Source organism: Hyperolius riggenbachi, chromosome 7 (assembly GCF_040937935.1).
Source record: "Hyperolius riggenbachi isolate aHypRig1 chromosome 7, aHypRig1.pri, whole genome shotgun sequence".
Lineage (NCBI taxonomy): Eukaryota > Metazoa > Chordata > Amphibia > Anura > Hyperoliidae > Hyperolius > Hyperolius riggenbachi.
Window position 1 is genome coordinate 31,720,167 of NC_090652.1, and position 11,672 is coordinate 31,731,838.

At 46.8% G+C, this 11,672-nt stretch overlaps 1 protein-coding gene across 5 annotated transcripts in view; it reads left to right on the forward strand.

Moving 5' to 3' along the window:
• Positions 1–6,194: 6,194 nt before the first annotated feature.
• EIF3CL (eukaryotic translation initiation factor 3 subunit C like) overlaps positions 6,195–11,672 on the forward strand; it is a 41,817-nt gene continuing 36,339 nt past the window's right edge. For 4 of the 5 annotated variants that reach the window (XM_068243860.1, XM_068243863.1, XM_068243862.1 and 1 more), the window contains exons 1-3: positions 6,195–6,294; positions 10,422–10,553; positions 10,677–10,742. In XM_068243860.1, the coding sequence (XP_068099961.1) occupies positions 10,453–10,553; positions 10,677–10,742 (167 nt within the window). In that variant the 5' untranslated portion in view covers positions 6,195–6,294; positions 10,422–10,452. The remainder of the gene's footprint in view (positions 6,295–10,421; positions 10,554–10,676; positions 10,743–11,672) is intronic. The other variant, XM_068243861.1, reaches the window with a different exon arrangement.

Genomic DNA, 11,672 nt, shown 5'->3' on the forward strand with positions numbered 1-11,672 from the left:
TTATAGTTAAGGTTTGATTTAGTCTCTCCTGTTCAAAGTAAGAACAATAAAAAATAAAAATGTAAACTTTTCTGGTTTCTGATGTGATTGTGCGAGGATAAAATGTACTTATCTGCTGTAACTGTGGGCACTGTATGTCATGCTATAGGTGTGAGTTCCATAAATGCTTCTCACCTGACTGGTGGCTACAAGAGGATATGACGCTAGGTCCATTTCTTACCAACGCCTCTTCTTTTTGGTTCCGGATAGTGCGAAGTTACTTTTTCAGCAATATCTGTATCATATTCTCCTTCCTATTCTAAGGCCTGGTTTCCACTTGTGCGTTTTGTGTCAGATTTTTCTCTCAGAAAATTTGCATTGATTTGGAAACTAATGGTAGTGAATGGGGTCTGTTTCCATTCAATTCAAATTTTCGTATGCGTGAAAAATATCTGACGTCCTGCATAATTTTTTCGGACCTCGCGTAGGATTCGCGTAAAATGCTTTGCATAGGCAACGCACAGCAACGCAAATTTTCGCATTATTTGGGTGCAAATTCAGGGTTACAGGAAGTTGTCAGCAATCACGACTAAGCTGTTACTAGGCAGATTATGTATATTTGACTAATGCAAGTGTATGAAAATTTGCATAAAACGCGTACAAATTTACTAGTGAATTTTCAGTGCAGCCAATACCTCCTCCAGGCCCTCAAGTGCTGCAGTTATTCACTCCCCTTCCTGTAGCCTAGTATTTCCCCCGCCCCTTTCCTTTGTTAGAGGAACTACAGTGAAAATAATGTAATAAAAAGGTGCTTCATTTTTACAATAATTATGTATAAATGATTTAGTCAGTGTTTGCCCATTGTAAAATCTTTTAAATCCCTGATTTACATTCTGACATTTATTACATGGTGACATTTTTAATGTCTTATCAGTGAGGGATCACACTGTAGTCACTTCCTGTCTGAGTCAGGACTGAGTCAGCCACTTACATACCTGATATTTAACTCTTTCAGGCAGAGAAAGAAAAAAAAGGAACACAGCCTAGTTATTAGTGTGCTAGGCACTGTACATAAACATTACTATCTCATCATGTCACTTCGAGTATCCTTTAAAGCACCAGAAACACTTTCTATATATTGCTGTATATTGGATGTAGCCCCGCCCTCACAGTGCTACTTGGCCTAGGCTAATTTTTGCGTAATTTGATGCTGACTTTGGCAGTGGTAGTAACACCAAAATTGCTACACACAGTATGTTAAGGAGAATAGTACAAAAAAGAATTTTCCAAAGAGACCTTGTAGTTTTTGAGAAAATCGATTTTAAAAATGCAAAGAAAAAATGACAGTTTAAAAACCATTTTACTTTCCATATTTAAAATCAATTTTTTCAAAAAACTACAATGACTTTTTGAAAAAAATTTTTGACTTATACTTAATATTCTTCTTAAAGGGGAACTGAAGAGAGAGGTATATGGAGGCTGTCATGTTTATTTCCTTTTAATCAATACCAGTTGCCTGGCAGCCCTCTATTTCTCTGCAGTAGTATCTGATTAAAACCAGAAACAAGCATGCAGCTAGTCTTGTCAGATCAGACTTATAAGTCTGAACCACTGAAACACCTGATCTGCTGCATGCTTGTTCAGGGGCTATGGCTAATAGTATTAGAGGCAGAGGATCAGCAGGGCTGCCAGGCAACTGGTATTGTCTAAAAGGAAATAAACATGACAGCCTCCATATACCTCTCTCTTCAGTTCCCCTTTAAAGCTAATGAAAACCGTTTTTTTTTTTTTTTTTAAAGTCAGATACTCACCTAAGGAGAGGGAGGCTCTGGGTCCCATAGAGCACTCCCTCTCCTCTCCCGGTGCCTGCTGTTGTCCTGGCTCCCCCGTAGCTGTATTTGACCGTTTTGGTCAAATACCGCTGTCTCCTGGCCGAAGGGAGGCTTCGGGAACCCGAGTGCTCCCGAAGACGGACGCTCTACACTGCGCGCGCCCTCTATGATGCACTCGCGTGTGCGCCGCCTGTCTTCGGGAGGACTTGGCTCCCGAAGACCTCCGAAGTCCCCTCCGCGGGAGATACGAACGGAGGAGCCAGCGCAGCACCGAGGACACAGGGAGAGGAGAGGGAAGGCTCATTAGGACCCGAGCCTTCCCTCTCCTTAGGTGAGTATCTGACTTTAAAAAAAAAAAAAAAAACGGGTTACATTAGCTTTAACATATGTAGCAATTCTGGTGGCAATAGCATATATGGGGTCTTTGCTATTAACTGCTAAAGTCGGCAGACTAGGCACAAAGTTTGCGAAAAATTAAGCGAAATTATGAAATATTACTATTACATAACAAATTAATTACGATTTTCTCTGAAATTGTGCATTACAAGTGCGTTGCATAAATGCAAATTTCAATGCGAGATTTCACATATGCGAAATTTCGGCACACCACTGCTGGCTACAATGGACAAAAAAAATATAATCTACCGTAAGCAATTTTATTCATTACGCTATTTTCAGTGCAGATCCTCTTTAAACGACTTTATTGGGCACAGGTACACTTTAAAGAATAAAACGCCAGTGCTGGACGCAGGAAGCGTGTTTCATCATGGGTCTCTAGTATCTTAGGAAATAAAAAAACAAATATTTGATTGCTTGGAATAGGGAAAGTCACTACTTGACTCTTGGTAAGTGTTAGAAAATAACCAAGATGTTTCCAGTGTGAAAGCAAACATGGCCACAGCTGCTACAACCCAGCTAATCCCAAACGCCTACAGAGCACATTCTCCTAGTGCTCATTTGTAATATACACTAAGGGCCCTTTTCCACTAGCGGCGTTTGCGATGCTGAATCGCAAAACCGCAAACCGCTAGTGATTTTAAAATCACTACAGTTTGCATTTTAACAGGAATCGCAGTAGATACTTTCCACTATCGCCACTCGTTTTTTTTACTGAAGCGCGATCTCGCTGCGGAGCAATTTTTACTGCGATTTTGCTATGCAGTGCAAATAGGCGGGAAATTTGGGACTTTGCTTAATCGCTAGCGTTTAGCACGAACGCTAGCGATTGCAAGTGGAAAAGGGCCCTAAAGGTTTCAGTTATCCATACTGCAGCTGTGCGCCTGTCTGTACTGATCACTAACCTATGCGTAGTTTCCAGAGAACAGGCACTGCTAACTTGCTCATGAGGTGGTACCTGAGATCAACGGAAAACACACACACTATATACCAGAGGTGCCTCACACTTTTTCGGCTTGCGAGCTACTTTAAAATTTGCCGAGTTCAGGAGATCTGCCAACATTTAAAGTGCCCCCCCGGCCCCCCCTTCCGGGTCATGAACAGCCCCCAAGCACAAGTGCCTCCAGTATAGGTAGCTGGGTACAGGTCCCTTCAGCATACGTAGCTGGGTGCAGGTCCCTTTAGCATAGGTATCTGGGTACAGGCCCCTTTAGCATAGGTAGGTAGGGATAGGTGCCTTTAGCATGGGTAGGTAGGGATAGGTGCCTTTAGCATGGGTAGGTAGGGATAGGTGCCTTTAGCATGGGTAGGTAGGGATAGGTGCCTTTAGCATAGGTAGGTGGGGATAGGTGCCTTTAGCATGGGTAGGTAGTGATAGGTGCCTTAAGCATAGGTAGGTGGGGATAGGTGCCTTTAGCATGGGTAGGTAGGGATAGGTGACTTTAGCATAGGTAGGTAGGGATAGATGCCTTTAGCATGGGTAGGTGGGGAGAGGTGCCTTTAGCATGGGTAGGTGGGGAGAGGTGCCTTTAGCATGGGTAGGTGGGGATAGGTGCCTTTAGCATAGGTAGGTGGGGATAGGTGCCTTTAGCATGGGTAAGTGGGGATAGGTGCCTTTAGCATGGGTAGGTAGGTAGGTAGGGATAGGTGCCTTTAGCATAGGTAGATGGGGATAGGTCCCTTTAGCATAGGTAGGTAGGGATAGGTGCCTTTAGCATGGGTAGGTAGGGATAGGTGCCTTTAGCATAGGTAGCTGGGTACAGGTGCCTTTAGCATAGGTAGGGATAGGTGCCTTTAGCATGGGTAGGTAGGGATAGGTGCTCAATCACTTACCTCCCTCCAGCGGCGATGTCTGGTCTCCCCTCTTTCAGTTGCAAGGCAGATTAGAAACATGTTGGCAGCTGATGGAGCGCTCCGGCGGGCAGTGCGAGTGAGTGAAGCATGCATGCATGCGTGTGTATGTGTCGTGCCCCCAGCCATGACGTCGCGTCAGGGCAGAACCGCCCCTTGCCTCTCTTCAGCCGTGCCTCCTCTCTCCTCCCCGTTTCCCATTGGCCAGCTGGGTACAGGTGCCTTTAGCATAGGTAGCTGGGTACAGGTCCCTTTAGCATAGGTAGGTAGGTAGGGATAGGTGCCTTTGTTGTGTGATCGAGTAACAAACATCCAAACTTATTTATTCGCTATTAGCGAAATTTATATAGCAGTGACATTTTCTGCAGCACTTTACAGAGTGCATAGTCATGTCATTGACTGTCAGAGAAGCTCACAATCTAATCCTACCATAGTCATAGTCTAATGTCTTACCATATTATTATTTATTTATATGGAACTGACATCTTCTGCAGCACTTTACAGAGCACATAGCCATGTCACTGCCTGTCCTCAGAGGAGCTCACACTCTAATCCCTACCATAGTCATAGTCTAATGTTCCACCATATTATTATGAATACAACACCCCCACCCACTTTTCTGAATATTAATCCCAGTCACCCAATGACCAACTGTGCAAAGTTTGAGAACCCTACCATTAACAGTGTAAGAATGGCTGTTTACATTTTCCCAGTGAAATTTGTATTTGTCTCCATCCACTTTTTGGTTATGGGGATAAAAAGTATTGTATATGTTATTCCAGGTTATGTACTATGTGTGTGCCAAATCTCATGGCCCGGTAATTCTGCCGGTCGGCTCACGTGCAGTCCGGTCATACATGCTCCCGGTGACTGGGGCATGCACGTGCAGCTGAGCTGCGCATACATAGTTACCCCCAACTCGCTGAATTACCAGAGGAATTAGCTGCGGATCCAGGTGACCTCGGAGGACTGTGAGGGACTAATGACCCTGAAGGGGGCTGGAGGAAGCCCCAGTTATATATTTTTTTGTTGCTGTTGATCTTTACTGAAGTTTACGTTATGCAAATGTACACAGCTTGAAATATACCAATCAATCCGGCCGAGACTTCATTCAAGAGACACATTACACTTTTCCAGCGGGTCTAGCTGCCTAGCCATTCCAGCGGGTCTCGCTGCCTAGCCGTTCCAGCAGGTCTAACTGCCTAGCTGCTCCAGCGGGTCTCGCTGCCTAGCCGTTCCAGCGCGTCTCACTGCCTAGCCGTTCCAGCGGGTCTCACTGCCTAGCCGTTCCAGCGCGTCTCACTGCCTAGCCGTTCCAGCGGGTCTCACTGCCTAGCCGTTCCAGCGGGTCTAACTGCCTAGCCGTTCCAGCAGGTCTAACTGCCTAGCCGTTCCAGCGGGTCTTACTGCCTAGCCGTTCCAGCGGGTCTTACTGCCTAGCCGTTCCAGCGGGTCTAACTGCCTAGCCGTATCAGCGGGTCTAACTGCCTAGCCGTTCCAGTGGGTCTAACTGCCTAGCCGTTCCAGCGGGTCTAACTGCACAGCCGTATCAGCGGGTCTAACTGCCTAGCTGTTCCAGCGGGTCTAACTGCCTAGCCGTTTCAGCGATTCTAACTGCCTAGCCGTTCCAGCGATTCTAACTGCCTAGCCATTCCAGCGGGTCTGACTGCCTAGCCGTTCTGCAGGTCAGGTTGATAAAAGTACCATTCTTTCTAATAATAATTTCTAGTAATAATTCAAATTTAATTTCTAGCTCTGGAGAATCCCTTTATAGTTAACCCAAGGGAGCTGGCCAAGTAGTTTACTATAACAGAAGTTTACTACATCAGAATTGGCCATACATTGTATACAGGAACATGGTTGGAACCTGGGTTTACTATAGCCAGAGGTTTACTATATTAGAGACTATAACCAGATTGCTTTTGGAATGGACATGCGGTGTAATGTAGTCAGGTGATATCCCGGAAGTCAGGGAGTAGATAGATGTACTCGGAGGCTGCTGGAAGATGTAGTCTGGCAAGTCCTGGAAGGCAGGGAGCTGAAGTAATACGAGACATCCCAGATATCAGGGAGGAGCTGTGCACTGTTTAGAGGATGCCGGGAAGTGTAGTCGTCCTCGATCAGGAAGTGAGGTAATATCTGCTGCGCCGGCTTCGCGCATGCTCGCTGCTTATTCAGCCTTTTCGGCGCTGTAGAATAGATCAGCCTGGACTGCCGCGTGTGAGCGGCTTAAGAGGTGAGAGTGGGAGAGGCGGCTGGGGAGGGCCTGCAGACCGTACAGCCGGGTCACTCCGAGCGTGGGAGGGTCCTCTGCGGCCTGCTGGGCTGGGGAGCGGGGATGAGGGCGCACAATGCGGCAATATGGTGGCTCCAGGCCAGCTGGGACTCCCTCCTCCATCCCAGGAGCTGCCTGCAGTGTCTGCCTCAGCTTAGTGCTGGTCACATGGGCTAGCAATCAGCTGGGAGCGACCCCACGAGATGAGAGATATATAGATATAGCATGACTCACCCCAGGAGCCAGGGATTGCACGCACAGCTGTGACCCAGGAGATAACAATCAGCTGGCACCAGGAGCTTACTGCTGATGAAAATATAACTTAGCTCAGGAATTGTCATCTAATGCACAGCTGTAGTCTATCACCTAGAATCTCATATCAAGGTACCTCTGCCCATGGAGTTACTTGTGTTGGGATCAGGAAGTACCTATTACACTTAAAGTACTCCTAAATAGAGAGGGATGTTTTGGCTGCCATATTTATTCCCTTTTAAACAATGCCCTTCTGATTCTCTGCTTCTAATACTCTTAGGCCTCATTCCCACCTAAAAATGCAAGCTTTTTTTGTGCGCTGCCCCCCCCCCCCCCTCCCCTCGAGTACATTTAAAATCGGCGCCGGTAGACTTGGGCGCAGGATACAGCGCTATATGGCTGATCCTGCTTCTGCACAAGTCAGGGCCGTTTTAATTACTATTCCCCCCTCCAGGCCGCCATGGATAGTGGGGGAATGAAAAAATTCGGCTTCCAGTGATTGCTGGAGGACGAATTATTGTGTTTTTTTAAGCAACTTCTGCTCCGTCCTCTGACGGCGCCGAAGTTACTCACTGAGCGCCGCTATAGACTGATTCCCATTATAGTCTATGGCGGTGCTGGCTGCACCCAAATCTAGCAGCGGCGAAAAGCATTGCTCCGCTCCCCTCCCCCAGTGCTCCACTGCAAGCTGTTTTTTTTTTTTTTAAAGCGCTTTTCTAAACGCTTTACCCGAGCAATTTTTTGACTCCCTGTCAGGAAGTGAACTCTTTGACCCGGAAAAGAATAAATCCAATGTATTTATTCTTTAAAACATGAACGCAATCGCCCCACAAAGTGATTTTGTAAGCGTTCAGCACTCTTCCTATACCTTTCATTGAGGTGGAATTGCCTCAAAAATGGTACAGGCACAGCTTTGCTGACTGCAAAGTGGGCACAATGCGCTGATATGAACCTTCATTGCACAAGCGGTTTGTGGGCAATTTTGAAAATCGCCTGCTTTTGAAAAAAGGGCAAAAACGTCCTTAGTGTGAACGAGCCCTTAGCCGTAAACCCTGAAAAAGCATGCAGTGCGGTATAGTGGTTAGCACTCTCACCTTGGGTCCCCAGTTTTAATTGCCTCTGAGCAGAGTAGATTACAGCTCCATCCAAACTTGATAAATCCCCACTGAATAGCTGTTTGTCAAATGTATGTAATTTTATGGTGGGCTGTTTTGCGATTATTTTTCCTCTTCCTAACAGTGAGCAGCATCACGTGGTATTCACATTCATTCATATTCTACTCGCTGGTGAAGGAAGCGTGGACGGATGGGTGTGCTGTGGTGGAAGGAGGCTGCAAGGACCCCGCAGCACAGCCCAAGTGTCCTGCAGCCTCCATTAGCCCAGAACATTCATCTGCCCAGTTCTTCCTATACCAGCAGGTAGAATATGAATGAAGACGCCCGGAGTACAATCACCCACGCTAGTAGGATATGAATGAAGCTGGCGCAATACAACCTGATGCTGCTCACTGTTGGCATCTGAAGAAGTCGCTCGCTGGCCACTCTCCTTCTTCTTACGAGCCTGCAACTCCCTCCCCACGATGTGATCCTTATGGGACTTGCAAGCTAGAACGCGGCGGCGGTGGAATGGCTAGGGAGCGTGGTTAACATTAACTAATGAGTTAAGGTTCTTAAAAACAAAGAAAAACACCTTTTGGGGGAAGATTGTATTATAATACATGTGTAAGGGGCTTAATTATCACAAGGCATACAATTAATCTCGGATCCACTTTAAAGGGACTCTGAGCACCTCTCATGGGCATGCCTTTAAAGGACAACTGAAGTGAGAGGGATATGGAGGCTGCCATATTTATTTCCATCTAAGCAATGCCAGTTGCCAGGCCCTCCTGCTGATCCTCTGCCTCTAATACTATTAGCCATAGCCCCTGAATAAGCATGCAGCAGATCAGGTGTTTCTGATATTATTGTCAGATCTGACAAGATTAGCTGCATGCTTGTTTCTGGTGTTATTCAGATACTACTGCAGAGAAATAGACCAGCAGGGCTGCCAGGCAACTGGTATTGATTAAAAGGAAATAAATATGGCAGCCTCCGTATACCTCTTACTTCAGTTTCCCTTAAAGCCGGGTCTACACGGAGCGATCCAGCGGCTCGATTAGTCGCCGGATCGACTCTGCCGCATCCCCGTGCGTCCCCGCTCTTTTGCGTCGGATTAGATCCCCCGCTGGCGCCGCTTATCTTCCGCTCTTTTCCCCGCTATTGCTCGCTCGCAGGGATCGAGCGGGGAATCGGCCGCGGCGAGATCGGACCTGTCGGATCTTATCAATCAAACCGCATCAGCGGCTCGATTGAAAAGACACATCGTGCCGTGTAGACCCAGCTTTAAGCCAGACGACTTCCAACAAAGTCGTGCTATGACCCCTCTGAAGGAGCCTCTTGCAATGGCCATGCGTGTCACTTCCTCTTCCTGCTTCATTCAGTGATGCACTTTCCTAACAGAGAAGACAGGGGTGACCTGGAAGTTATAAAATAGCCAAGATGGCAGCTGCGATTTTTAAATTGAAATCGAACTAAAACTATTTAATGTAGAATGGCTATTCAGGCATCAAATGAAAGAGGAGAGCACAAGCTATAGAAAGGTATGCATCTTTAAGTACTTTGCTGTACTGGTCGGAGTCTTAAAGGCATGCCCATGAGAGGTGCTCGGAGTCCCTTTAACTGTACTGCAGTTCTAGAAATTCACAATAAACTGCCACTATTAACTGGGAATTAAAATGATTCTTCTTATCATGCAGAACAGTTCCCCTGCTGGTTAAAACTGTTTAAAGAGACACAAAAAATATTATTTGATTTGTATGTGTAGTACAGCTAAGAAATTAAACATTAGCAGCAGAAACATAAGTCTACTATTGTTTCCAGTACAGGAAGAGTTAAGAAACTCCAGTTGTTATCTAAGCAAAAGAGCCATTGAGCTCCACATCTTTCAAAGTCACAGAGAGCTCTGTCTTCTGAAGCTTATCTTAACTGTCAGTCATTGTATTTTCTTTTTCTCTCCAGAGGACAGGTCAGTAGTTCATTGGCCTGCTCTGTAAAAACATTTAGAATGCTGAGTAGTGTGGTAACTGCAAATATTAGAAAATTATGCAATGTTATAAAAAACACTATATAACTGAAAATAATATCAGAATATTTTCTTTGCTACTTATGTTCTAGTAATTATCTGTACTACACAACTAATTCATTATATCATCATAATTTTTTTTTTCCGCTTCAGTGACTCTTTAAAAGAATACTGTAGGGGGGTCGGGGGAAAATGAGTTGAACTTACCCGAGGCTTCTAATGGTCCCCTGCAGACATCCTGTGCCCACGCAGCCACTCACCGATGCTCCGGCCCCGCCTCCGGTTCACTTCTGGAATTTCAGACTTTAGAGGTCTGAAACCCATTGCGCCTGCGCAGCCATGCACTCGTCACCGCTGATGTCACCAGGAGGCCCAGTATGGTCTGTGCCTGCACAGTACACACCTGGTGATGTCAGTTGTAGTGAGGACACGGCAAAGCAGGCACAGTGGTTTTCAGACTTTAAAGTCTGAAATTCCAGAAGGCGGGGCCGTGGCATCGGTGAGTGGCTGCGCGGGCACAGAACGTCTGCGGAGGACCATTAGAATCCCCGGGGTAAGTTCAACTCATTTTCCTCCGACTCCCTACAGTATTCATTTAAGAAGAAAAAACTGTCAGTAATGCTTTGATAAATCTGGCCCACTGTAATTAATTGTAACCTCGCTCCTGTCTTCTAGCAGTGTTGTGCATTAGTTGTAACCTTGCTCTTGTCTTCCAGCAGTGTTGTGTGACCCGGTCCAGCTGACAAGATGTCACGATTCTTCGCCACCGCCTCGGACAGCGAGTCTGAGTCATCCCTCTCTGGAGATGAGATTCTTCCCAAGCCAGCGGGAGGCGCCTACAACAAGCAGTGAGTCTCTTCCTCTGCATTACATGTGATTTCATCACATTTGCTCTGCTTGTCTGCCTACTTTATAAAGGTACTGAGAAGTTACATCACTGACTTTATCATCTTCTCTCCTGTGTAATTCAGGCCGCTCCTCCTCAGTGATGATGAAGAGGACACCAAGCGTGTGGTGCGCAGCGCCAAGGATAAAAGGTCTGTGATATTGAAACAATGCATACTTGTCTTAAAACCTGTAATGAGAAAAACCTCCCCTGGGGGGTGCTCACCTGGAGTGGGGGAAGCCTCCGGATCCTATTGACTCTTTCCCCGCCCTCCTCGGTCCCACGTCGGTGGCGATAAAGCTCCCCGAACAGCGGAGATGTAAATATTTACCTTCCTTGCTCCAGCGCAGGTGCAGTATCGGCTCTCCGCTTGGAGATAGGTGGACATAGTCTATTGCTGTCGGTCCGCTCTACTGCGCTGGCACAAGTCTTTTGCGTCTGCGCAGTAGAGCGGACCCGACAGAGATCGGCTATTTTCGCCTATCTCCGTGCGGAGAGCCGCAACAGCGCCCCCGCTGGAGCCAGGAGAGGTAAATAAATCAGCGCTTGTCAGGCTTGTCGAGGGAGGATTCCGAAACACTTCGGGGGAGTCAGTGCTGGACTGCCTGCAGCTACAGGGGAGAGGGAAGCCTCATTGGGACCCTGAGGCTTCCCCCTCCTGAGGTGAGTACCCCCCAGTGGAACTTTTTTTTTGTTACAGGTACTCTTTAATCAATCTCCACTCCAGCAGTGCAAGTGGCTGTGCACTCAGAATGTGTGCCCCAGTCCTTGGCTTCTTCACCCTGTGATGCGGCCCACCCTCTGTACTGACACTTCCGCTCCCCTGTTCCTCATTCAGAGGGCAGAGAGGAAGTGCTGGAACTACCTGGCATTCCAAGCTGTTCTCTTATGTACTGTACTCCACACCAGAGAGGCTGGCTCGGGACAGAGTGGCCCATGGGGTGCCCCTATTGACATTTAGAGGCTTTTGTAGTGATTTAGGGATAGTAAAGGCAGCTATACATCACTCGATGTATGGGCAGATCGACCATGTGAAAGAGCGGTCTCTGATCGAACCTGATCAGAGAGAGACCTGTCTCTC